The sequence below is a fragment of the Scyliorhinus canicula genome, chromosome 5, assembly GCF_902713615.1.
Source record: "Scyliorhinus canicula chromosome 5, sScyCan1.1, whole genome shotgun sequence".
Classification (NCBI taxonomy): Eukaryota; Metazoa; Chordata; class Chondrichthyes; order Carcharhiniformes; family Scyliorhinidae; genus Scyliorhinus; species Scyliorhinus canicula.
The window spans coordinates 222,733,170-222,760,910 of NC_052150.1; the positions used below are offsets into that span (position 1 = coordinate 222,733,170).

The 27,741-nt window shown below is 49.9% G+C and overlaps 1 protein-coding gene across 2 annotated transcripts; it reads right to left on the reverse strand.

Moving 5' to 3' along the window:
• On the reverse strand, window positions 1–27,535 carry LOC119966612 (pyrroline-5-carboxylate reductase 3-like). 2 transcript variants are annotated; one of them, XM_038798594.1, is made up of 6 exons: window positions 27,371–27,535; window positions 24,786–24,850; window positions 21,291–21,470; window positions 10,060–10,272; window positions 4,226–4,318; window positions 1–565 (listed from the first exon to the last, which is right to left on the reverse strand). In XM_038798594.1, the coding sequence occupies exons 1-6, from the start codon at window positions 27,447–27,449 to the stop codon at window positions 383–385; spliced, it is 813 nt and encodes a 270-aa protein (XP_038654522.1). In that variant the 5' UTR covers window positions 27,450–27,535; the 3' UTR covers window positions 1–382. The 2 variants fall into 2 exon arrangements, with proteins under 2 accessions (XP_038654522.1, XP_038654523.1); XM_038798595.1 differs by lacking the exon at window positions 27,371–27,535 and adding an exon at window positions 27,290–27,311.
• Between the last annotated feature and the right edge of the window lie 206 nt (window positions 27,536–27,741).

Sequence of the window (27,741 nt, forward strand, 5' to 3'; positions counted from 1 at the left end):
TCCTCAGATGAAATAAATTCTGCTCTTTAATTCCTCCCGGCCACAGACACTGAAGACAAACATTGTAAAGCTCAGGGAAGGGGGCGGCACGGTGGCGCAATGGTTAGCACTGCTGCCTCACGGCACTGAGGACCCAGGTTCGATCCCAGCCCACTGTCCGTGTGGAGTTTGCACATTCTCCCCATGTCTGCGTGGGTCTCACCCCCACAACCCAAAAATGTGCAGCATCGGTGGATTGGCCACGCTAAATTGCCCCTTAATTGGGAAAAAAAAAGAACTGGGTACTCTAAATTTACAAAACAAAAGTAAAGCTGAGGGAAATGCAGAATGGTTTTGGGAACATCCACACGCCTTGGCCACAGTGCTTCCTGCACCGCGATGGTTAGTCTTTCCCCAGCTCGCGGGCCCGCTTTGTTGCAGCTTCGACAGCATTCATTACAGTGCAGCGCAGGTTTCCCTTCTCCAGCTCATACAGGCCGTGGATGGTTGTCCCTCCTGGTGTGCAAGCATCATTTTTCAGTTTTCCTGGGTGGTCCCCGGTCTCCAAGATCATTTTCGCAGCTCCCTAAGGAAAAGATACCAGACAAACAGAAAAAAATAAATTACTAAACTATGGGCGGTATTCTCCGCTCCCGATAAAAATCGGGATGGCCGTCGTGAAATCGGCAGAGCTTCACGACAGCCTTGGGGCCCGCTCCCTGCACCTAATTCACCCCCACCCAGGGGGCCAGGGGCGGAATTCTCCGCTCCCCACGTGGCGTGGGAGAATCGTGGGAGGGCCTCACGACATTTTTCACGCCCCCCTGGCGCCCCCAGCGATTCTCCCCCCCTTCACGCTCGGAAAAATCGGCGCTCGCCGTTTTTCACGGTGAATGGCGATTCTCCGAGCCCGATGGGCCGAGCGGTTGGCCCTTCACGCCCATTTCACCACGGCAGCAACCACACCTGGTCGCTGCATTCGTGAAACGGGCGCCGGATGCCCGTTTGAGGAATCTAGGGGCCCGATTGGCACGGGAGCACCACGACTGTGCTCGGGAGGGGACAGGCCCGCGATCGGTGCCCACCGATCGTCTGGCCAGCGTCCAAAACGGACGCACTCTTTCCCCTCCGCCGCCCGGCAAGATCAAGCCGCCACGTCTTCCCGGGCGGCTGAAGAGAAAGACGGCCACCGCGCATGTGTGGTTCGCGCCGTCTGCGCGATGAAGTCATCCACGCATGCGCGGGTTGGAACCGGCAACCCGCGCATGCGCGGATGACCTCACAAATGCGCCATTTTGCGCGTCATTTCCGGCGCGACGAGGTCGCGGCCGGGAAAGACGGAGGCCCCTTTCCTAGCCCCCCCTGGGTGGGGGTGAATTAGGTGCGGGGAGCGGGCCCCGAGGCCGTCGTGAACCTCGGCTGATTTAACGATGGCCATCCCGACTTTTATCGGGAGCGGAGAATCCCACCCCAAGAGCGGGCCCCCGTCGTTCCCGGTCGCGACCTTGTGACGCCGGGAATGACGTGGAAACCGCGCTTTTCTGATGTAATCCGCGCATGCGCGGTGCCGTCTTTCTCCACCGCTGCCCGGCAAGACGTGGCGGCTTGATCTTGATCTTGCCGGGCGGCGGAGGGGAAAGAGTGCGTCTGTTTTGGACGCTGGCCCGACCATCGGTGGGCACCGATCGCGGGCCTGTCCCCTCCCGAACACAGTCGCGGTACTCCCGTCAAAATCGGGCCCCTAGATGTCCCAAACGGGCATCTGCCGCCCGTTTCACGAATGCAGCGACCAGGTGTGGTTGCTGCCGTGGTGAAACTGGCGTGAAGGGCCGGCCGCTCGGCCCATCGGGCTCGGAGAATCGCCGTTCTCGATTTTTAAGTAGTGGGGGGGGGGGGGGGGGGGGAGAATCGCTGGGGGCGCCAGGGGGGCGTAAAACATGTCGGGTGGCCCTCCCACGATTCTCCCACGCAACATGGGGAGCGGAGAATTCCTCCCTAATAGCTCTGTGTGTATTTTCAGTGGAAACTATCCAAACATATCACACTAGAATTACAGAACAATATTTCTAACAGAATATTATTTCAATGGAGAGGGCCTACAGAATGCTGCAGTACAGAGGGATCTGGGTGTCTGTGCCTAAACACCTACATATGGGCTGCTGATTTCAAACCTGCTGCTTGCTGCTTTTTAAAAATGTTTTATTCATTTACGGGATGTGGCTGTCGCTGGTTAGAGCATGGAACATACAGTGCAGAAGGAGGCCATTCAGCCCATGGAGTCTGCACCGACTCACTTAAGCCCTCACTTCCACCCTATCCCCGTAACACAATAACCCCTTCTCACGTTTTTGGTAACTAAGGACAATTTATCATGGCCAGTCCACCTAACCTGCACGTCTTTGGACTGTGGGAGGAAACCGGAGCACCCGGAGGAAACCCACGCAGACACGGGGAGAACGTGCAGACTCCGCACAGACAGTCACCCAAGCCGGGAATCGAACCTGGGACCCTGGCGCTGTGAAGCCACACTTGTGCTACCGTGCTGCCCGTTAGGCCAGCACTTATTGCCCATCCCTAGTTGCCCTTCAGAAGGTGGTGGTGAGCTGCCTTCTTGCAGTCCTTCAGGCATAGGTACACCCACAGTGCTGTTGGGGAGGGAGGTCCAGGATGATGCCCCAGCGACAGTGAAGGAACGGCGATATCTTTCCCAGTCAGGATGGGGAGTGACTTGGAGGGGAACCTCCAGGTGGTGGGGTTCCCAGGTATCTGCTGCCCATGTCCTTCTAGATGGTAGTGGTTGTGGGTTTGGAAGGTGCTGCCTAAGGAACCTTGGTGAGTTCCTGCAGTGCATCTTGCAGATGGTACACACGGCTGCCACTGCTCGTCGGAGGTGGAGGGTTTGAATATTTGTGGAAGGGGAGCCAATCAAGCGGAGCTGCTTTGTCCTGGATGGCGTTGAGCTTCTTGAGTGTTGTTGGAGCTGCACTCATCCAGGCAAGTGGAGAGTATTCCATCACACTCCTGACTTGTGCCTTGTAAATGGTTGACAGGCTTTGGAGGGGGGGGGGGGTGTCAGGAGGTGAGTTACTCGCCGTAGGATTCCTAGCCTTTGTCCTGCCCTGGTACCCACAGTATTAATATGGCCAGTCCAGATCAGTTTCTGATCAATGGTAATCCCCAGGATGTTGATTGTGGGGGATTCAGCGATGGGAATGCCATTGAATATCAACGGGCGATAGTTGGACCCTCTCTTGTAGGAACTGGTCATTACCTGGTACTTGTGTGGTGTGAATGTAACTTGCCACTTGTCAGCCCCAAGCCTGGATATTGTCCAGGTCTTGCTGCATTGGGACATGGACGGCTTCATTATCTGAGGATTCGCAAATGGTGCTGAACATTGTGCAGCCATCCGCAAACATCCCCACTTCTGACCTTGTGATAGAAAACAGGTCATAGAGTCATAGAGGTTTACAGCATGAAAACAGGCCCTTCAGCCCAACTTGTCCATGCCACCCAGTTTTTACCACTGTCATTGATGAAGCAGCTGAAGATGGTTGGGCCTAGGACACGACCCTGAGGAATCCTGCAGTGATGTCCTGGAGCTGAGATGATTGACCTCCAACCACCACAACCATCTTCCTTTGTTTTTCATAAAATCCCTACAATGCAGAAGGAGGCCATTCGGCCCATCGAGTCTGCACCGACCCCTCAAATGAGCACTCTATTCATATCCACTTCCCCCCCTATTCCCGTGCCCTAAACTGCACATCAAGGGACAGTCTATCATGGCCAATCCACCTAACCTGCACATCTTTGGACTGTGGGAGGAAACCGGAGCACCCGGAGGAAACCCACACCGACAAGGGGAGGACGTGCAAAGTCCGCACAGTCACCCGAGGTGGGAATCGAACCCCGGGTCCTTTGAGCAGCTGGACACTCTTTGTACGCAAGTCTGAATGGTATGAGTGATATTGGACTGCAGGGGCATCACAGTTGAACCCCTTTCTGTCCTCCCAAGCTTGAAGAATCATTTTTTGATCCGGAGCAATCGATATTCCATCCAAACCAAGGATCATTGAGATTATTGCAGCACCCTACCAGCGAGATCAAGTAACTCTGTATAGACTAATAACTGAACCCAGGCTGCTGTCTTGTTTATGTAAGTCACAGCAAACTATGAATATACTCACTAACTTTAGGGAGAAGTCAACTCAACTTCAAAAATGACGAAAGATGTGTCACCTACCAGCAGCGTGTGTGCTACAAGTTTCTTTGACAAGTCATATGGCATTCCCATTTTGACACCTCCCTCTGCCAGAGCCTCAGCAAACAGGTAAACCTATGAAACGAGAAAGAAGAAACTTGCGTGAATATAGCACCTTTTACAACCTCATATCGTCCAATTGTTCTTTACAGCCAAAGCAGTCACAACCACAAGAGTCCCAGAGGCTGTTCTCCCCATTGAGAGGGAGCTGACCGGTGGTGGTTTAACCTGAGGGTCACCACACCTCAGATGAAGGGCCAGGTTGAGAAGGTGGGGTCTTCATGGTCACCTCAGCAGGCACGGGAATTGAACCCACGCTGTTGCCGTCACTCTGCCCCAGCTATCCAGTCAACTGAGGTAACCAACCTCCCAGCCAATGAAGTAGTCTTAAGTATAATGTAATGCAGGAAGTGCGGCAGCCAATTTGTGCACAGCAAGCTCCCACAAACAGCAATGTGATAACGACCAGATAATCTTTTTTTTGAAGCTGTTGGTCAAAGGATAAATATTTGCCAGGTATTTGAGGGAGCTCCCCTGCTGTGTGATGAAATAGCGCTTCTGTAATGGGGAAGGGAGGAAAGAAATCGCTTGCAGTTAGCTCTACCAGATAGCTAGCATAGGCGCAGTGAGCTGAATGGCCTCCTCCCATCCTCCTTGTTCTGCTTCATTCCCAAGACACCTTTATCTTCCTTGAACACATTCTATACAAAACTCTATCACCACATCACACCAAACAAGTGCCACCAACAACCTCTTTACATATCAGTGTCAATTATTAGATACTTAACATCAATGACTCATCTAATTGGAATGTCTCTTAACCCATTCCTTAATAGTCTCCCTTCCTTGGAGAAAAAAAAATAGGTAAATATTGGTTTCCCCAGAAAAAAACAAAATGACAAGAAACTCAAATACACACACTGTTTCTGTGACTCTTTTTTTCAATTTTTTGGAAGGAAAAAAAAACAGTCACAGAAACAGGCGCCCTTCATTAATAAGATCCCCTCTTTTCGTAAAACAATTGATAGCTACTGTCGACCCATTTAATTTTTGCTATCTCCCCTCTGTCCAACATCTGCTTCAAACTTGTGAAGTCTATCCTTAACCTTTTCTCATTCACACTTTTTGTAGAGTGCACATTTTCCCACAGGGATTTATTGTCAATGTGACACTCAATGGGTATGTTACCCAAATTCCCTAATCCCAAAATGTCTGTCAATATCTGAGATATATAAAAGGCCATATCCACCGCCTGTACAAGGCTTAATGTCTCAGCGGCCAAAGTGCTTTTGACCACTCTCCTTATTTTCTTTGTTTCCCACACAAGAGGTCAACATTTACCATTGTTCCCCAAAAGGAAAATTCTAAAACCTCCTGCGCTTGAAACCCCATCACATAAATTTGCATAGGACGCATCACTATAAATTGTGAGTTTTAAGTGCCTAAGATCACCTAAAACCGGGAACCTCAAAACACACACCTGCATTTTTAGTTTGACCAACGCTTTATTTGCTCTTATTATGTCTTCCGCTTTAGGATCGTTAATTTTTGTACTCAACTCTAGGACATCAAAACTAGCATCCGGTCAGTCTGTCCACCTAACCAATTCAGTTGCCCATTGCTGCACTATCAATTACGACGAGACGAGAGTAGAATGTAATCGAGGCTTTATTACACAGAGATGTGTGGACTCCTACAGCAGCTGGCAAAATGGCTGCAGCTCGGAGAGCACACATATTTATACTCCGCCTACTGGGCGGAGCCAGCAGGCAGGGATCTACCCCCGTACCTGTAGTACAGGGGCCTTACCGTAATACCAATATATACAATATAATACAATAGTGGTGACTACTACACCCATTAAACTTTGCAGTTGCTCTTTTTCCATCTTTGAAATCACTGCGTCTTTTTGTGAAACCCGGCCACGACTAATTGCTATTGGGCTGATGCTTTCCAAATAAGATTGTTGTGAAGTTGCCCCTAACTTAGTCTGTCCAATTTCCAGTCTAATATATTTAAATGCACCGGAAACCTGACTTCCAACCCTGAATTGTTTCCTCAACCCAGAGATTAAAATAGCTTCAAAATCACTAGTCCCACCCCACAAAAAATCATCGACATGCATCATAAAGATAGAACATAGAACAGTACAGCACAGAACAGGCCCTTCGGCCCTCGATGTTGTGCCGAGCAATGATCACCCTACTCAAACCCACGTATCCACCCTATACCCGTAACCCAACAACCCCCCCTTAACCTTACTTTTTAGGACACTACGGGCAATTTAGCATGGCCAATCCACCTAACCCGCACATCTTTGGACTGTGGGAGGAAACCGGAGCACCCGGAGGAAACCCACGCACACACGGGGAGGACGTGCAGACTCCGCACAGACAGTGACCCAGCCGGGAATCGAACCTGGGACCCTGGCGCTGTGAAGCATTGACGCTAACCACCATGCTACCGTGTTTCCCCCGCCAGAAAGATTTCCTTTATAATGCCAGTAAAACATTGCCGGATCTGCTTTCAAATGGCAACAGCCTAACTTTAACAAAACTCACCTTACCGAAAAATACCAGACTCAAGACACATCATTTAATCCATATACACATTTGTTCAACTTCCAGAGTACCCCTTCTGTGTTAGCTGCCTCTTTAGGAGGACGGAGAAATATGTCTCACTGGAGCTGATGCCCCTGCAAGAAGGCAGCTTTTATATCTATAGATTTGCATTCCCATGCTTTTGTGGCTAATAGAGCCAAGAAGATCTTTAAAATAACCTTTCCTGCTGTAGGTGAATCTACCCTTAAATCCTGATCTTCTAAGTTTTCTTCAAATCCCCTTGCCACAAGCCTGGCCTTTGCCTGAAAAGTTCCACCCGGAAGAATCTTTTCCGTGCAAATCCATCTGTAGGATAGAGCTTTGTCCCCTATCTGGCACTTCTGTGTACATAGAACATGAACATACAGTGCAGAAGGAGGCCATTCAGCCCATCAAATCTTCACCGACCCACTTAAACCCACACTTCCACCCTATCCCCGTAAAATGAACACGTTGCCGTGATTTCTGTTTATTTTCCAATTCCTGCTCATTTTCCTTACAAAGGCATTTTTAAAGAGATTGAAGAAATGATTACCTCGTTCATATGGGGAGGGAAGGTGTCCAGGTTAGAAAGGTGCTGCTACAGAGAGAAAGGAAGGCAGGGGGTTTGGGTCTTCCGAACCTGATGTATTATTACTGGGCAGCGAATGTGGAGAAGGTGCGGAGCTGGGTCAGAGAGGTTGATTCCCAGTGGGTCAGAATGGAGGAGAGTTTGTGCAGGGGGTCTGGACTGAAAGCACTAGCAACAGCGCCGTTCCCGATGGCCCTGGGGAAATACTCAGGGAGTCCGGTAATAATAGCTTCATTGAAAATCTGGAGGCAGTTTCACCAACACTTCGGGTTGGGGGCAGGGTCAAGGGAAATGCCGATTCGGGGGATCTGAGCCAGAGAATTGGGACGGAAATTTTCGGAAATGGGAGGAGAAGGGGATTAAGACACTAAAATATTTGTTTCTTGGGGGTCAGTTTGCAGGATTGAAGGAGCTGGAAGTGAAGTATGGACTGGACCAGGGAGAAATGTTTAGATACGTGCAGGTTCGAGACTTTGCCAGAAAGGAGATACAGAGCTTCCCGGAGGAACCGGCCTCCACATTGCTGGAGGACGTGCTGACGACAGAGGGACTGGAGAATGAGGTAGTGTTCGTGGTTTACTGGGCTATTTTGGAAGAGGAGAAGGCACCACTGGAAGGGATCAAAGCAAAGTGGGAGGAAGAGTTGGGAGAGGATATGGAGGAGGGGTTCTGGTGTGAGGTGCTCCGGAGAGTGAATGCCTCCACCTCGTGTGCGAGGTTGGGGCTGATACAGCTGAAGGTGGTATGCAGAGCACACCTCACGAGGGCGAGGATGAGCCGGCTGTTTGAGGGGGTAGAAGATGTGGGAGGGGGGGCAAATCACGTTCATATGTTTTGGTCCTGTCCAAAGCTGGAGGATTACTGGAAGAAGGTGTTTAGGGTAATCTCTAAAGTGGTGCACGTGAAACTGGACCCAGGCCTTCAGGAGGCCATATTCGTGGCGTTGGACCGATCGGGGTAAGAAACGGGTGCGGAGACAGATGTAGCCTTCGCCTCATTGATCGCCCGAAGGCAGATCCTGTTGGGATGGAGATCAACCTCTCCACCCTGTGCCCTGGCGTGGCGGGGGAACTTGCTGGAATTCTTGACTCTTGAGAAGGCCAAATTTGAACTGAGGGGAAAGATGGAGGGATTCTACAATTCATGGGTGTTATTCATTATGCAATTTCAAGAATTGGATAACATCGAACATTAGTGGGGGGGGGGGGGGGATTTGGAGGGTTGGGGGAGGGGGACTATATTAGATGTTTAGCTGCTGTTGTATAAAGAGTCAAAGGTTATGCTCCTTTTCCACAAACACCTTTAATTTACTTCACCAGACTCTGCCCAAAACTCTAACATCCCATCATCTGACATAAAGGCCATCTGAAGCCCCTTTACATATCAGTGTCAATTATTGGATACTTAACATAAACGAGACAACTAATTGGAATGTCTCTGAACCCATTACTTAACAGTCTCCCCTTCCTTGGAGAAAAAAAATAAATTAGGTGAAAACAAAATTTCAAGAAACTCAAAATCAAACATGCAATTTCGCCCCTTTTTTAAATGTCATTTTTGGATGAAAAAAAAACAGCCACAGAAACAGGCGCCCTCCATTAACAATATTCAAACGTTTCTGTGAGCTAGCCCCTCTTTTTCTAAAACAGTCTAACAATTGATAGCTACTGTCGACCCATTTAATTTTGCTATTTCCCCTCTGTCCAACATCTGCTTCAAACTGGCGATGTCTATCCTTTAAAAAAAAATTAGAGTACCCAATTATTTATTTCCAATTAAGGGGCAATTTAGCATGGCCAATCCACCCAACCAGCACATCTTTGGGTTGTGGGGGTGAAACCCCCACAGACACAGGGAGAATGTGAGAACTCCACATGGACAGTGACCCAGGGTCGGGAATCGAACCCAGGTGCTCAGCGCTGTAGGCAGCAATGCTAACCACTGAGCCACCGTGTTGCCCCGATGCCTATCCTTAACCTTTTTTCATTGACACTTTTTGTAGAGTACACATTTTCCCACAGGGATTTATTGCCAACATGACATTCAAAAGGTATATTACCGAAATCCCCTAATGCCAAAATTTCTGTCAATATCTGAGATATATAAAAGGCCATATCCACCGCCTCTACAAGCCTTAACGTCTCAGCAGCCAAAGTGATTTTGACCACTCTCCTTATTTTCTTTGTTTCCCAAACAAGAGGGCAACATTTACCATTGTTCCCCAAAGGAAAATTATAAAACCTCCTGCGCATGAAACCCCATCACAAATTTCCATAGGACGCATCACTATAAATTATGAGTTTCATTTGCCTAAGGTCACCTGAAACCGGGAACCGTCTAGCCTGGGCTTGTGAAATCCTACCAACTGGCCTGGCTTGAGACAATTCACACCTCTTTAACCTGGGGTTACCCCTCTCTCCAGTTGCTCCATCTGGATTTGTAATGACTTAATTACCTGCAAATACTCACATTTAAAGTATCGTCATGCATCATTGACTTTGTCTATATATGTGGTTGTGCTCCGAAAGCTAGTGTTATCCTTTGCAGACAGTGACCAGGCAATGCCACATCAGCTGCTGTGTGTAGCTGCAGCCCATTGAGGAGTACAAAAACAGATTTAGTCCCTTGTCAGCAATAATACCTACATATGCCACTCCGCTCCCACTGATACCAGTGTGGATGTCCATGTAAGATTCTGGAGTTTCTTCACACAGTCCACAGGCAGCTACAAGGCTTTTGAGGAGAGCGGCTTCCTGAGTCCCAGCATTGCTTCCACGGCAGAACACCATCGAACCTTGCTGTACCGTGCACGGGAGGTTTGGCATCATTCGCAGCACCTTGGTCCCAGCAGGCAGGAACTGAGAATAGAGTCACAGGTCAGAATGTGGGAATTACTGCAAGCAAACAAAACGGGTTAAAGGGACATGGGGGACAGGCCAGGAGGGAGGTGGATGGAGTAGCACAGTGATGCAGTGGCTAGCACTGCTGCCTCACAACGCCGAGGTCCCAGGTTCGATCCCGGCTCTGGGTCACTGTCCTCGTTTGCACATTCTCCCCGTGTCTGTGTGGGTTTCACCCCCACAACCCAAAGATGTGCAGGGTAGGTAGATTGGCCACGCTAAATTGCCCCTGAATTGGAAAAAGTAATTGGGTAATCTAAAATTTATTTTAAGAAAAGGAGGGAGGTGGATTTGAGACCAGGAAGAGATCAGCCATGATCTGATTGAATGGTGGAGCAGGCTCGAAGGGCTGAATTGCCTACCTCTGCTCCTAATTCCTATGTTCCTATGGATGCAAAGTAATTACACGCAAGAGGATGCCATTCAGCCCATTGAGTCCATGCACTTTGTGGTTAGCACTGTTGCTTCACAGCGCCAGGTTCGATTCCTGGCTTGGGTCACTGTCTGCGCAGAGTCTACACGTTCTCCCCGTGTCTGCGTGGGTTTCCTCCGGGTGCTCCGGTTTCCTCAACGTGCTCCTCAGGCGAATTAGACATTCTGAATTCTCCCTCAGTGTACCCGAACAGGCGGCGGAATGTGGTGACTAGGGGATTTTCACAGTAATTTCATTGCAGTGTTAATGTAAGCCTGCTTGTGACAAAGATGATTAAATTATAAATAAATCCAACAGTTTAATTCAAATGTGTAAATGTTGTGAAGCTATTGTACAGTTACAGTGCAGGGTGTTAATGGGAGTTTGTTTTCTTAGTAATGGAAGTTGAAGGGGTTGAGGTTGTTACTTGTTGTTCTGCAGAGATCAGATGGATCTGAGATTCAGGTCTGTCTAATCATAGTCTTCAGGCATTCTGGTATGTGACATCCGGGTGTGGGTTGTAGGGAGAGTTTACATTGCAAACAGTAAAAGAAATAGCTGGTAGCAATGGCTTGTTGCACAGGCCTCATGCAAATCAGTGAGCAGGTGCAGCAAGTATTAGGTTGGTGCCTTCAGATCTGTAAGGCCAGTCAGGGTCTTTATGGTCTCTCAGACTATTGTTGTCAAAAGCTGAATGTAGGGCAGTGACCAGAATGACATCAAGACAGAACCTGACTGGAAACCAAAGGAGGAGATATTCAGACAGGTGACCAAATGTTTGGTCAATGAGGTAGACTTGAGGGAGCATCTTAAAGGAGAAGATAGAGCGAGAGGAAGAGAGGCTTAAAGTGGAGATTCCAGAGCTTTGGGCCTGGATAGCTGGAGTCCGGTCTGATGATGGTGGAGTAAAGGAAATCAGGAATGTGCAAACAACCAAGAGGAATGCAGAGCTTTTGGAGTGTGAGAGGGCTGCAAGAAATGACAGCGATAGAGAGGAGCGAGATCATCGAGGGATGAGAACACAAGAATGAGAACATCAAGATCCCTGGTAATTATCATCTGCCATTCTGAATTAAAGATTTAGAAAAGAGTCAATCATTCGGTGAGAAATCAGCACTTTGTGACCAATCTGCTACGTTGTGTGTTATTAAGAAGAGATTTGTCAGTGCCTTTAGCTTCGATGGGTTTCTTTGGGGTGAAAAATAGCGTCAGGATTCTCACTGCTGACTGCTGTCCAGAAATCATGCTGCAAATTATCCAATTGAACTGTGACTCTTATTGTCAAAAGATACAGAAATAATGGATGCACTGGCTGTGATCTTCCAAAATTCTCCAGATTCTGAAATGGTCCTAATAGAACGGAAAGTAGCAAATGAAATACCACTACTCGGGAAAGGAGGGGAGAGAAAACAGGGAACTACAAGTCAGTTTGCCTAAAATCAGTAATACGCTAGGATCCATTATTAGGGAGTGGTTACAGAGCAGTTAGAAAATCATAGTATAATCAGGCAAAATTGACATAGTTTAATTAAAGGGAAGTCATGTTGAACACATCTATGAAGAGTTTTTTTAAAGGATGTAACTGGCAGTGTAGATAAACGGAAACATGTAGATGCAGTGGTCTTTGGATTTTCAAGAGGTATTTATCAGGGTGCCACAGAGGGGAGATTCTTGCACAAGATAGGGTTTATGGAGTTTGGGTTATATATCAGCATTGATTGAAGATTGTGACACCCTGGACGAGTGTACAATCACTTTCAGCCCCACAGACCCCAGAGTCCCACAATAACCAATAATGTGTGTATTTCCCGGAGATCGTTAACCCTTGACTACTGCAATGAATTACAGACACCACAGTGAGTAAAAACATTAACAAACTAGTTATTTACAACAAGAGTAAAAGATTAACATAGTGGAAGTAATGCAACAATGTCTACTATGAAAAAAAAATGAAAATCGCTTATTGTCACAAGTAGGCTTCAATGAAGTTACTGTGAAAAGCCCCTAGTCGCCACATTCCGGCGCCTGTTCGGGGAGGCTGATACGGGAATTGAACCGTGCTGGTGGCCTGCCTTGGTCTGCTTTAAAAGCCAGCGATTTAGCCCAGTGTGCTAAACCAGCCCCTTGTGTAACTATCCCCAAATCCACGTTCATCCCTCCACCCAGACACACACAAGACAAACATACAATAGGGGTGGGGAAAGGATTAAAGATAACAAGGATTAAAAGGGTATGAGAGATTTGAGGATCCAGGCTGCTGAGGTTGAAGTCCTTGTAGGCGGTGTTCTCTTCAGAATGCGAGATGTTGCAAACCTGTGAGTTTGGATCTTTAAGTTCCCTTCGAACTCCCAGACGTTAGGACGTCCTCTGAGGAATTGCCTTCATGTAGCAGATTCAGGTCTGTGCAATTCCATCATGCGACCACCAGATGGAGTCTCCCCGAGATCCCCAACATCACAGCTGTCAGCCTTCAGCCAATACGATTCACTCCACGTGATATCAGGAAACGGCTGAAGACACTGGATACTATGAAGGCTATGGGCCCTGATAATATTCCGGCAATAGTATTGGAGACTTGTGGTCCAGAACTTGCCGCACCCCTAGCCAAGCTGTTCCAGTACAGCTACAACACTGACATCCAACCGGCAATGTGGGAAATTGCCCAGGTGTGTCCCCGACACAAAAGAAACAGGACAAACCTAACCCAGCCAATTACTGGCCTATCAGTCTACTCTCCATCATCAGCAAAGTGATGGGAGGAGTCAACAGTGCTTTCAAGCGGCACTTACTCAGATATAGCATCAAGGAGCCCGAGCTACATTGGAGTCAATGGAATTCAGGGGGAAAACACTCCGCTGGTTGGAGTCATACCTGGCACAAAGGAAGTTGGTTGTAGTGGTTGGAGGTCAATCATCTCAGCTCCAGGATATCACTGCAGGAGTTCCTCAGGATCGTGTCCAACCATCTTCAGCTGCTTCATCAATGACCTGCCTTCCATCGTAAGGTCAGAAGTGGGGATGTTTACGGATGACTGAACAATGTTCAGCACCATTCGCGACTCCTCAGATAATGAAACAAATGCAGCAAGACCTGGACAATATCCAAGTTTTGGCTGACAAATGGCAAGTTACATTCGCGCCACACAAGTGCCAGGCAATGAACATCTCCTACAAGAGATGTATGGAGGGAAAATCTTATGAGGAAAGGCTGATGGACTTGAGGTTGTTTTCGTTAGAGAGAAGAAGGTTAAGAGGTGACTTAATAGAGGCATACAAAATGATCAGAGGGTTAGATAGGGTGGACAGCGAGAGCCTTCTCCCGTGGATGGAGGTGGCTAGCACGAGGGGACATAGCCTTAAATTGAGGGGTAATAGATATAGGACAGAGGTCAGAGGTGGGTTTTTTACGCAAAGAGTGGTGAGGCCGTGGAATGCCCTACCTGCAACAGTAGTGAACTCGCCAACATTGAGGACATTTAAAAGTTTATTGGATAAGCATATGGATGATAATGGCATAGTGTAGGTTAGATGGCCTTTAGTTTTTTTCCATGTCGGTGCAACATTGAGGGCCGAAGGGCCTGTACTGCGCTGTATCGTTCTATGTTCTATGTTCTAAGAGAGGATCTAACCATCGTCCCTTGACATTCAATGGCATTACCATCGCTGAATCCCCATAATCAACACCCTGGGGATTACCATTGATCAGAAACTGAACTGGGCTAGCCATATTAATACTGTGGCAACCAGGGCAGGTCAAAGGCCAGGAATCCTATGGCGGGTAACTCACCTCCTGACCCCCAAAGCCTGTCCACCATTTAAAAGGCACAAGTCAGGCGTGTAATGGAATACTCTCCACTTGCCTGGATGAGTTCAGCTTCAAAAAGATCAAGGAGCTCGACACCATCCAGGACAAATCATCCCACTTAATGGCTCCCCCTTCCACAAACATTCAAATCCTTCACCACCGACGAACAGTGGCAGCCGTGTGTACCATCTACAAGATGCACTACAGTAACTCACCAAGGTTCTTTAAACAGCACCTTCCAAACCCACGATCACTACCATCTAGAAGGACAAGAGCTGCAGATACCTGGGAACCCACCATCCTGACTTGGAAATATATCACCGCTCCTTCACTGTCACTGGGGAAAAATCCTGGAACTCCCTCCCTAACAGCTGAAGGACTGCAGCGGCTAAAGGAGGCAGCTTACCACCACCTTCTGAAGGGCAACTAGGGATGGGCAATAAAAGCTGGCCCAACCAGCGACACCCACATCCCATGAATTAATTAAAAAAATAAATTCCTGGAGTTTTCTACCTGAGTTTACAGTAGATTTTCACAGAGTACTACAGTGCAGAAGAGGCCCTTCAGGCCATTGAGTCTGCGTCGATGCATGAATGGCCCTGACCTGTCCATCTAATCCCACTTGCCAGCACTTGGCCCATAGCCTTGAATGTTATGACGTGCCAAGTATTCATCCAGGTACTTTTTAAAGGATGTGAGGTATTCTGCCTCTACCACCCTCCCAGGCAGAGCATTGTAGACCATCCACTCTGCCGTTCAACTGCTTGTCTGGTCTCTGTGCAGAGATCCTGGCTGTATCTTGAAGAGAGTTCTCAGATTGGGCTTTTACTAGCCATTCAGACAGAGGATTAAACTATTACAGTCCTGGTGGGAGAACCTGATTGCAGCCTTTCAAACCAGTAGTTCCCTTCACAGGTCTGGTTACTGCCTGTAGTCTTTTAAACAGATCTGGCTGGGTGCCTCTTAAATACTTGGCAGAAAGAAAGCTGGGAGAGAGATCCTTAAAGCTGCTTCAGGGCAGAATCTTTCATAGAACTGACAAAATGGGGCTTGCTTCTCCTGTTCCAGTAGTTTCTGAAAAGCTCCACCAATCCCAAATGAGAATCCGAGGTCTGGATTTGAAACGAGCTGATTGGCTACTTGCCAAGTCCATCAATACTGTTTTTCAAAATGTAGAGTACCCAATTAATTTTTTCCAATTAAGGGGCAATTTAGCGTGGCCAATCCGCCTACCCTGCACATCTTTGGGTTGTGGGGGAGAATCTACAAACTCCACACGGACAGTGACCCAGAGCCGGGTTCGAACCTGGGATCTCGGCGTCGTGAGACAGTAGTGCTAACCTCTGCGCCACCGTGCTGCCCGCCAAGTTCATCAACATGTCATCATGGGCTCCGCCACAGAGCATACTGAGCCATGGGGGAATTTGCCGGATCAGTCCACAAAGAAGCTTGGAGCAGGGGTTTTCAGTTCAAAACCGAAACCAGCCAGCGGGGCAGACATTAAACGAGGAACACAAAACAGATCAGGATTCAGAAAGTTCCTTACAATTGGTTAAATAACAAAAAACAGAGAATGGGGAAAAACTGTGTCAATTTGTTTGTCAGGCTGTTACAAGTGGAATGATGCAAGGAACGGTGCTGGGGTCTAAGCTAATTACAATCTATATTAACAATTTAGATGAAGAAGGGACTAAGTGGAATGTGTCTGGGTTTTCCTGTCTGTGAAATGATAGACAGGCTAAGTGAGTAGGCAGCAAAGGGGCAGATGGGAGTACAATGTAGTGAAATGTGAGCTTATTCACTTCATTGGCAAGATTAGAATATTTTTTAACTGTTGGTGTCCTAGTAAAAAGAATATAGAAAGTTAAAACGCAGATACATCAAGTCAATAAGGCGGCAAATGGTTTGCTGGCCTTTATTGCAAGGGGTTTGGGTACAGGAGTAAGGGGGTTTGGGTACAGGAGTAAAGGGGTTGGGGTACAGGAGTAAGGGGGTTTGGGTACAGGAGTAACGGGATTGGAGTACAGGAGTAAAGGGGTTGGGGTACAGGAGTAAGGGGGGTTGGGTACAGGAGTAAGGGGGTTGGGGTACAGGAGTAAGGGGGTTGGGGTACAGGAGTAAGGGGGTTTGGGTACACGAGTAAGGGGGGTTGGGGTACAGGAGTAAGGGGTTTGGGGTACAGGAGTAAGGGGGTTGGGATACAGGAGTAAGGGGTTTGGGGTACAGGAGTAAGGGGGTTTGGGGTACAGGAGTAAGGGGGTTGGGGTACAGGAGTAAGGGGGTTTGGGGTACAGGAGTAAGCGTGGTTAGGGCACAGGAGTAACGGGATTGGGGTACAGGAGTAAGGGGGTTGGAGTACAGGCGTAAGGGGGGTTGGGGTACACGAGTAAGGGCGGTTGGGGTACAGGAGTAACGGGTTGGGGTACAGGGGTAAGGGGGTTGGGGTACAGGGGTAACGGGGTTGGAGTACAGGAGTAATGGGGTTGGGGTACAGGAGTAAGGGGGGTTGGGGTACAGGAGTAAGGGGGGTTGGGGTACAGGAGTAACGGGTTGGGGTACAGGGGTAAGGGGGTTGGGCTACAGGGGTAATGGGGTTGGGGTACAGGAGTAAGGGGGGTTGGAGTACAGGGGTAACGGGGTTGGAGTACAGGAGTAAGGGGGTTGGAGTACAGGAGTAAGGGGAGTTGGGGTACAGGAGTAAGGGGGTTGAGGTACAGGAGTAACGGGGCTGGGGTACTGGGGTAAGGGGGGTTGGGGTACAGGAGTAACGGGTTGGGGTACCGGAGTAAGGGGGGTTGGGGTACAGGAGTAAGGGGGTTGGGGTACAGGATTAAGGGGGTTGGGATACAGGAGTAAGGGGGTTGGGGTACAGGAGTAAGGGGGTTGGGGTACAGGAGTAATGGGGGTTGGGATACAGGAGTAAGGGGGTTGGGGTACAGTAGTAAGGGGATTGGGGTACAGAGTAAGGGGGTTGGGATACAGGAGTAAGGGGGTTGGTGTACAGGAGTATTGGGGGTTGGGGTACCGGAGTAAGGGGGGTTGGGGTAAAGGAGTAAGGGGGTTGGGGTACAGGAATAAGGGGGTTGGGGTAAAGGGGTAAGCGGGTTGGAGTACAGGAGTAAGGGGGTTGGGGTACAGGAGTAAGGGGGTTGGGGTACAGGAGTAAGGGGGGTTGGGGTACAGGAGTAACGGGGTTGGGGTCCAGGAGTAACGGGGTTGGGGTACCGGAGTAATGGGGGTTGGGGTACAGGAGTAATGGGGTTGGGGTACAGGAGTAATGGGGTTGGGGTACAGGAGTAAGGGGGTTGGGGTACAGGAGTAATGGGGTTGGGGTACAGGAGTAAGGGGGTTGGGGTACAAGAGTAAGGGGGGTGGGGGTACAGGAGTAACGGGGTTGGGGTACAGGAGTAAGGGGGGTTGGGGTACAGGAGTAAGGGGGTTGGGGTACAGGAGTAAGGGGGTTGGGGTGCAGGAGTAAGGGGTGGGGGTACAGGTGTAAGGGGGTTGGGGTACAGGTGTAAGGGGGTTGGGGTACAGGAGTAACAGGTTTGGGTACAGGAGTAAGGGGGTGGGGGTACAGGAGTAATGGGTTTGGGGTACAGGAGTATGGGGATTGGGGTACAGGAGTAAGGGTGGTTGGGGTACAGGAGTAAGGGGGTTGGGGTACAGGAGTAAGCGGGTTGGAATACAGGAGTAAGGGTGGGTTGGGGTACAGGAGTAAGGGGGTTAGGGTAGAGGAGTAAGGGGGGGTTGGGGTACAGGAGTAAGGGGGTTAGGGTAGAGGAGTAAGGGGGGTTGGAGTACAGGAGTAAGGGGGGTTGGGGTAGAGGAGTAAGGGGTGTTGGAGTACAGGAGTAAGGGGGTTGGGGTACAGGAGTAAGGGGTGTTGGAGTACAGGAGTAAGGAGGGTTGGGGTACAGGAGTAAGGGGGTTGGAGTACAGGAGTAACGGGGTTGGGGTACAGGAGTAAGGGTGTTGGAGTACAGGAGTAACGGGGTTGGGGTACAGGAGTAAGGGGGGGTTGGTGTACAGGAGTAAGGGGGGTTGAGGTACAGGGGTAAGGGGGTTGGAGTACAGGAGTAACGGGGTTAGGGTACAGGAGTAAGGGGGTTGGGGTACAGGAATAATGGGGTTGGAGTACAGGAGTAACGGGGTTGGGGTACAGGAGTACGGGTTGGGGTACAGGAGTAAGGGTGTTGGAGTACAGGAGTAACGGGGTTGGGGTACAGGAGTAAGGGTGGGTTGGTGTACAGGAGTAAGGAGGGTTGAGGTACAGGAGTAAGGGGGTTGGAGTACAGGAGTAACGGGGTTGGGGTACAGGAGTAAGGGGGTTGGGGTACAGGAATAATGGGGTTGGGGTACAGGAGTAAGGGGGGTTGGGGTACAGGAGTAATGGGGTTGGTGTACAGGAGTAAGGTGGTGGGTGTACAGGAGTAAGGGGATTGGGGTAACGGAGTAACAGGATTGTGGTACAGGAGTAAGGGGGTTGGGGTACAGGAGTAAGGGGGTTGGGGTACAGGGGTAAGGGGGTTGGGGTACAGGAGTAATGGGGTTGGGGTACAGGAGTAAGGGGGGTTGGGGTACAGGAATAATAGGTTGGGGTACAGGAGTAAGGGGGTTGGGGTACAGGAGTAAGGGGGTTGGGGTACAGGAGTAAGGGGGGTTGGGGTACAGGAGTAAGTGGGGTTGAGGTACAGGAGTAAGGGGTTTGCGGTACAGGAGTAAGGGGGGTTGGGGTACAGGAGTAAGGGGGGTTGGGGTACAGGAGTACGGGGGGGTGGAGTACAGGAGTAACGGGGTTGGGGTACAGGAGTAAGGGGAGTGGGATACAGGAGTAAGGGGGGTTGGGGTACAGGAGTAGGGGGGTTGAGGTACAGGAGTAGGGGGGTTGAGGTACAGGAGTAACGGGGTTGGGGTACAGGAGTAACAGGGCTGGGGTACAGGAGTAACGGGGTTGGGGTACAGGAGTAACAGGTCTGGGGTACAGGAGTAACGGGTTGGGGTACAGGAGTAACGGGGCTGGGGCATTGCCTCCACACTGGACATAGCCTCAAAAAAAGCCGTCCAGATCTCCTTGAGTCTGGGGCAGGGCCAGAACTTGTGGGCATGATTGGCTGGGCTCCCCCGACACCGCTCGCACTTGTCTTTCACCTCCGGAAAGAACCTGCTCATACAATCTTGGTAAGGTATGCTCTGCACTCTTCCTTTAGCTACACCAGGCTTGGCCCGGCGCAGGAGGCGGTGGAGTTGACTCTGTGCAGTGCCTCGATTCAGAGTCCTCTCCCTGTCCCCATTTTCTCCCCCCACTTCTGTCTGGTCTCGTCCTGTATGGCCCTGACCTTTTCTATGAGTCGTCTGCAGATGTCACCACATTTGTCGCCTCCTAACCAGTCCAGCCCCATCATTGTGTCCAGGAATGTGTGCCTGGGTCTCTGGGGAAACATTTTTTTCTTACGTAATAATGGATATGAATGTATTAGAAGCAGTTGAAAGAGCTCTTTCAGAGAGCCAGTGTAGACTTGATGGGCCAAATGGCCTCGCTTGCATTGTAAAGACCCTGTGATTCTTAGAGAAGGTTGACCTGAATGATAGCTGGGATGGGGAGCTTATTTTATGAGGAAAGTTTGGACAGGCTGGGCCTGTACCCATGAGAGTTTAGAAGAATGAGGGGTGACCTTATTGAAACATACAAGATACTGAGAGAACTTGACAGGGTGGATGTTGAGAGGGCCTTTCCCTGTGTGGGGGAGACTAGAACCAGGGGACACAGTTTAAAATAAGGGGCCTCCCATTAAAGACGGAGATTAGGAGAAACATTTTTTCCTCTCAGAAGATCATGAATCTGTGGAACTCTCTTCAATAATAATAATCATTATTGTCACAAGTAGGGCAGCACGGTGGCCTAGTGGTTAGCACAACCGCCTCACAGTGCTGAGGTCCCAGGTTCGATCCCGGCTCTGGGTCACTGTCCGTGTGGAGTTTGCACATTCTCCCCGTGTCTGCGTGGGTTTCGCCCCCACAACCCAAAAATGTGCAGAGTAGGTGGATTGGCCACGCTAAATTGCCCCTTAATTGGAAAAAATAATTGGGTAATCTAAATTTAAAAAAAAATAAAAATTATTGTCACAAGTAGGCTTACATTAACACTGCAATGAAGTTACTGTGAAAAGCCCTTAGTCGCCACATTCCGGCACCTGTTCGGGTATACTGAGGGAGAATTCAGAATGTCCAATTCACCTAACAGCACGACTTTCGGGACTTGTGCGAGGAAACCGGAGCACCCGGAGGAAACCCACGCAGACACGGGGAGAACGTGCAGACTCCGCACAGACAGTGACCCAAGCCGGGAATCGAACCCGGGACCCTGGAGCTGTGAAGCAGCGAGCAGGGGAGGCAGGGCCAATGAATAATTTTAAAGCAGAGGTAGATAGATTCATTGTTAACCAGCGAGTCAAAGATTATCGGGGTAGACGGTGTGTGAAGTTGAGGCTAGAATCTGATCAGCCACAATCTTATTAAATGGTAGGCTTGAGGCCAAATGGCCTACTCCTGCTCCTCATTCATACGTTCATATATACTCCTTTCAGACCTCATATAAAAGGGTCACATGAATAATTGCAGATGGTCAAGGTACCAGAGTGGGATTAGCTAACGTGACACCAGTAAAAGGTGGACAGAGGTGAAAATCCTGGAAACGCTCCCCTCGAAACATAATCACTCGCAGCGCCTTCCTTACTCCACCAGAGGCCCAGCGACTTACCTTTTCAAGTGTTTCTATGGTAACCCCAGCTGCCACAGAGACGATGAGGTGTGTTGGTGTGACAAATGGAGAAATGTCACTCAGGACTTTAGTCAGGATGTGAGGCTTGACGCTGAGAAAGACGACCTTGCAGTTCTCCAGCACCGAGCTATTGCAGTGTGTTGTCTTCATCCCAGCTTCCTGTAGAGCAAGGGACAAGAGGGACTGGAGGAAATCCAGATCGAGGAAAGACCATTCGACGAACAATCCCACATAACCCATTCTATTCTGGGAGCTGGGGGGCCCTACACAAACTTAACCTCACAAGGCTGGTGGAGCAAATGGAGGAGGAGTTTAAGAGGTGGGACATGTTGCCGCTGTCGCTGGTGGGCAGGGTGCAGTCAGTCAAGATGACGGTGCTCCCGCGGTTTTTGTTCCTGTTCCAGTGCCTCCCCATCCTTATCCCGAAGGCCTTTTTTAGGAGGGTCAACTGGAGTATTACGGGATTTGGATGGGCGCATGGGACTCCGAGGGTGAGAAGGGTGTTTTTGGAGCGGGGCAGGGATGGGGGGGGGGGCCTGGCGCTGCCCAACCTCTGTGGGTACTATTGGGCTGCCAACGCAGCGATGGTGCGTAAGTGGGTAATGGACGGGGAAGGGGCAGCATGGAAGAGGATGGAGATTGCGTCCTATGTGGACACAAGCCTGGAGGCGCTGGTAACGGCGCCGTTGCCGCTCCCTCCAACGAGGTATACCACGAGCCCGGTGGTGGCGGCTACCCTCAAAGTTTGGGGGCAATGGAGACGGCATAGGGGGAGGTGGGGGGCTCGATGGAGTCCCCGATACGGGGGGACCACCGGTTTGTTCCAGGGAGCATTGATGGCGGGTTTCTTAGCTGGCACAGGGTAGGTATTAGGAGGTTGGGGGATCTGTTTGTAGATGGGAGGTTTGCGAGCTTGGGTGAGTTAGAGGGGAAGTTTGGGCTCCCCCCAGGGAACATGTTTAGGTACATGCAGGTTAGGGCGTTTGCCAGGCGGCAAGTGGAGGGGTTCCCTCTGTTGCCCCCACGTGGGGTACGGGACAGGGTGCTCTCGGTGTGGGTTGGAGGAGGGAGGAGTTTGGACGTGTACCACGTAATGCAGGAGGTAGACGAGGCCTCGGTGGAGGAGCTGAAGGGTAACTGGGAAGAGGAGCTGGGTGAGGAGATTGAGGAGGGGACGTGGGCGGATGCCCTGGAAAGGGTGAATTCCTTCTCTTCTTGTGCGAGGCTTAGCCTCAGACAGTTCAAGGTGCTACATAGGGCCCACATGACCTGTTTCGGTGGAGGGGAGGAATGTGTACATGTGTTTGTTGAAAATGCCGGGTGCTAACCTATTTGTTCTTTTTGTAATTACTGTGGGGGGGGGGGGGGGGGTTTGGTTTTGGGGGTTTTTCTTTTTTTTTTCTTTTTTTTTCTTTTTGGTGTGAATACTGTTTTCTTGTTGATATTTTCTGTTTTTGATATTTTGTGAAAATCTCAATAAAAATTATTTTTTTTAAAAACCCATTCTATTCTGGACTTTACCTCAGGAAATCAAAAACAGAAAATGCTGAAAAACCCAGCGGATCAGGCAGCATCTGTGGAGAGAGAAAATAGGATTAATGTTTCGAATCTCATATAACTCTTCAACTCTGAAGATGGGTCATATGGACTCAAAGCGTTAACTCTGTTTGTCTCTCCACAGATGCTGACAGACTCGCTGAGTTCATCCAGCATTTTCCGTTTTTATTCCAGATTTCCAGAAACCGCAGTATTTTGCTTTTATTTTACCTCAGGAAATTCTGTTGAGTTTCTTGTTTCTGCTTAAGGAGCCGAAGTAAATCTCTCCTTGGCAGTCTGTATATTGTCACTGAATGTCTTCACTTCCTGCCCTCAGGCACCAACTCTTTCCCGGGTACATTTACAACTTGGGCACAGTGAATGTTGCTGGACTATTCATCCGTGAGTCACTTCACAACCTGAGCATGATTAGATCCTCACTCAGGAACCACATGAAGAGGTCCCTGCTGGATAGCGATTAAAGTCAGGATTTTCCTTCTCTCTGGCCCAGGGGAAACCGAGGCCGATCTTTGCCCACTAATTGTATCTGGAACTTAGTCTGATGATGACCAGGAAACTATTGTTGAATAAACCCAACTGGTTCCTTCATGGGGCAGCACGGTGGCGCAGTGATTAGCACTGCTGCCTGACAGCGCCAGGGACCCGGGTTTGATTCCTGGCTTGGGTCACTGTCTGCGTGGAGTCTGCACGTTCTCCCTGTGTCTGCGTGGGTTTCCTCCGGGTGCTCCGGTTTCCTCCCACAGTCCAAAGACATGCAGGTGGATTGGCCATGATAAATGACCCTTAGTGACCAAAAAGGTTCAGAGGGGTTATTGGGTTACGGGGATAGGGTGGAAGTGAGGGCTTAAGTGGGTCGGTGCAGACCCGATGGGCCAAATGGACTCTTTCTGCACTGTATGTTCTATGTTCTCCGTGTCTGTGTGGGTTTCCTCCAAGTGCTCCGGATCCTCCCACAGTCTAAAGATGTGCGGGTTGGGTGGATTGGCTGTGCTAAATTGCCCCTTAGTGTCCAAAGGCCAGGAGGGGAGTGGGCCAGGGTACAGTGCTCCTTCAGAGGGAAGGTGCAGATTTGATGGGCCCAATGGCCTCCATCTGCAATGAAGGAATTCTATGAAATCTGCCAACGTTTCCAGGTCTAGCCTACATGTGACTCCAGACCCACAACAATGACTCTGAAATGCCACTAAGCTCAATGCAATTAGGGATGGCAAATATGCTGACGCAGCCATTGGCGTCACATACCATGAATGAATAAAAACAATTCTGTGTTTTAAAAATTCATTTACGGGATGTGGGCGTCGCTGGTTAGCCCAGCATTTATTGCCCATCCTAGTTGCCCTTCAGAAGGTGGTAGTGAGCTGCATTCTTTAACGCTGCAGTCCCGAGGGGTAGGTACAGCCACTGTGCTGTTAGGGAGGGAGTTTCAGGATTTTGACCCAGTGGCCGTGAAAGAACGGCCAATATATTTCTAAGCCAGGCTGGTGAGTGACTTGGAGGGGAACATCTAGTTGGTGGGATTCCCAGGTATCTGCTGCCCTTGTCCTTCTAGATGGCAGTGGTCACAGGTTTGGAAGGTGCTGCTTAAGGCATCTTGTCGATGGGACACACATGGCTGCCACTGTACGTGTAGGGAATGTTTGTGGAAGCGATAGCAATCAAGCGGGCTGCTTTGTCCTGGATGGTGCTGAGCTTCTTGAGTGTTGTTGGAGCTGCACTCATCCAGGCAAGTGGAGAGTATTCAATCACATGCCTGAGATGTGCCGTGTAGATGGTGGTTAGGCGTTGTTTTTGATGGGGGATGGGTGTGTGTGTCAGGTGGCGAGTTACTCACTGCACGATTCCATCTGCCAATCCTCTCTAACCTCAATCTCTCACCATCTAGATTCACACAGCTATAATCCGCAGACTGCACCTTACCTTGAATTTGTATATATTGTTGTTTGATGGAGCCGAAGCCATTATTTTTTCAGGTTTCACCTTTCCTAAGAAACAAAAAAGATATTTTGCTTTAGAATTGGGATTGTTGCCCCATTGCATTGTGCAGCTTACTCACCTTCTCCGAGCCCAGATTACACACCAGGCCGCCAGCCTGCTGCTGTTGTTATCTGGAGGAGAAGGGCAGAGACTGCACACTCTTAATAACAGCAGGATAGACACAGGCTCCAATTAGGAACGGAGCTTCCCCTCCTGGCTCGACAGCACTGATGAAGGAGGCTGGTTTGGAAAATAATCACCAACATGGACTGGTTGGCCGAATGGCCTGTTCTTCTTTTTCCTGGTATTCTTTCCTGGGATGTGGGTGTCACTGACGCGGCCAGCATTTCTTTCCCATCCTTTAACTGAGTGGCTTTCTCAGCCATTTCAGAGGGCAGTTAGCAGACAAGCAAGTTAGAAGTAGGCCAGACCGGGTAAGGACGACATTAGTGAACGCCAGGGCATTGAGTACAGGAGTTGGGAAATTATGTTGCAGCTATATAAAACCTTGGTTAGGCCGCATTTGGCGTATTGCGTGCAGTTTTGGTCACCGCATTATCAGAAGGATTTGGAAGCTTTAGAGAGAGTGCAATGAAGGTTCACCAGGATGTTGCCTGGTCTGGAGGGTGTTGGCTATGAGGAGAGGTTGAATAAACTAGGATTGTTTTCACTGGAAAGATGGAGGCTGAGGGGAGACCTGATTGAGGTCTACAAAATTATGAGCGGCAGATAGATTATGGGTGGATAGTCAGAGGGTTTTTCCAAGGGTGGAAGTGTCAATTACAAGGGGGCACAGGTTCAAGGTGACAGGGGGACAGTTTAAGGGAGATGTGCGGGGTAAGTGGTGGGTGCCAGGAACGTGCTGCCAGAGGATCTGGTGGAAACAGGCACATTAGCAACATTTAAGAGGCATCTGGATGGATACATGAATGGGGCGGAAATGGAAGGAGACGGACCGAGTGAGGGCAGAAGGGTTCTTTTCCAGTTACGGCAGCATGATCGGCACAGGTTTGGAGGGCCGAAGGGTCTGTTCCTCTCCTGTATTTTTCTTTGTCTTTGACACCAAGGTCTTGTTGCACTTCCCCTTTTCCTAAACTGCCACTGATGTGTTATCTGTGTTGGTCTAACATCGACTGCAACTGGATGCAGTAAAACGAGAAACAGGTTTCCGACACAGGAGATGGTCCAACACTGTTTTATTGAACCTGCTGATTGCTGTACATAATCTGCTGTGGGTTGACACTCTATTAACCTAACGGATAACCTCCTACTGGCTTGACCAGACTAGCTCTTTACCACATGGTGATGATGTTCATTGGCCTGTGCACTGTGACTATCTCCCTAGCCGTGCCCTGTGAGAGAGAGAGTCTTAATGCACTGTGGGCTTTGTAGTGGTGGTGTCCTGTCTGGTGATTGGTTGTTCTGTGTCGTATGTGTTCATTGGTTATCCTGTGCGTCAATCACTGCCGGTATCTCAGGATATACATGAGTGTATATTATGACAGCCACTATTCAGATAATAATCTGCCTTCCTCACATTTACCCACATTATATTGCATTTGCCAACTACTTGCCCACTCAGCCAGCCTGTCCAAGTTCCCCTGCAGAGTCTTTACACCCTCCTCACAGCACACACTGTCACCCAGCTGAGTGCCGTCTGTAAATTTGGAGATATTGCGTGCAATTCCTACGTCCAAATCATTAATGTATTGTGAACAGCTGGGGTCCCAGTAACGAACCCGACGGTACCCTAGACACAGTATCGCAGCACCCCCCCCCCCCCAGCTAGACCCAGCCTCCTGCTCCTGTCCAAACCCAGACACATTTCCCTCCCCAAACCCAGACACACCCCCCAAACCCAGACACATTCCCCCCAAACCCAGACACATTCCCCCCAAACCCAGACACATTCCCCCCAAACCCAGACACATTCCCCCCAAACCCAGACACATTCCCCCCAAACCCAGACACATTCCCCCCAAACCCAGACACATTCCCCCCCAAACCCAGACACATTCCCCCCCAAACCCAGACACATCCCCCCCAAACCCAGACACATCCCCCCCAAACCCAGACACATCCCCTTCCCAAACCCAGACACATTCCCCCCAAACCCAGACACATCCCCCCAAACCCAGACACATTCCCCCCAAACCCAGACACATTCCCCCCAAACCCAGACACATTCCCCCCAAACCCAGACACATCCCCCCAAACCCAGACACATCCCCCCCAACCCAGACACACACCTCCAATCCAGACACACACCCCCAACCCAGACACCCCAAACCCAGACACATTCCCCCCAAACCCAGACACATCCCCCCCCAAACCCAGACACATCCCCCCCAAACCCAGACACATTCCCCCCAAACCCAGACACATTCCCCCCAAACCCAGACACATTTACCTCACAATACCCAGGCACCAATGTGTGTCTAACCCACCTTCCTGAGGAATCTAACAGAAGGTGCTGGGCGGTGAGGGGTTTGGGGTTAGGAATGTCTGATTGGGGTCGCCGCCGTTACCTGACTGCAAGATGCCGATGGCAATTCCAAAAGCCATTTTCCCTCCGCCGATGAAGCCCACCCCTCCATCGCCCCCCATGGCTGCAGAGTCGGCACAGACTGATGTGGAGATGCCGGCTCACACCAGGTTAAAGTCCAACAGGTTTATTTGGAGCCACCAGATTTCCAAGCGCAGCTCCTTCCTCAGGTGAGTGATGACGGCGAAAGTTAATGATTCCAAATAAACCTGTTGGACTTTAACCTGGTCCGAGGCTCTGACTGAGCACAGGCCGGAGCGGAGGGGGCCCACCACCAAACACCCGCAGTTCAGGCAGCTGGACACCCATGAAGCAGAGACACCCTGGGGACAGAGTCGGGCTGGGGGGGGGGGG

Excerpts from the sequence above, each read along its gene's own strand:
- LOC119966612 (XM_038798594.1), bottom strand. The coding sequence starts at position 27,449 with ATGGGGGGCGATGGAGGGGTGGGCTTCATCGGCGGAGGGAAAATGGCT. Across the intron at positions 21,471-24,785 it reads ACAATATATACAAATTCAAG|GAAGCTGGGATGAAGACAAC; the intron begins GTAAGGTGCAGT and ends CTTGCTCTACAG. Across the intron at positions 566-4,225 it reads TTGTAGCACACACGCTGCTG|GGAGCTGCGAAAATGATCTT; the intron begins GTAGGTGACACA and ends TCTTTTCCTTAG.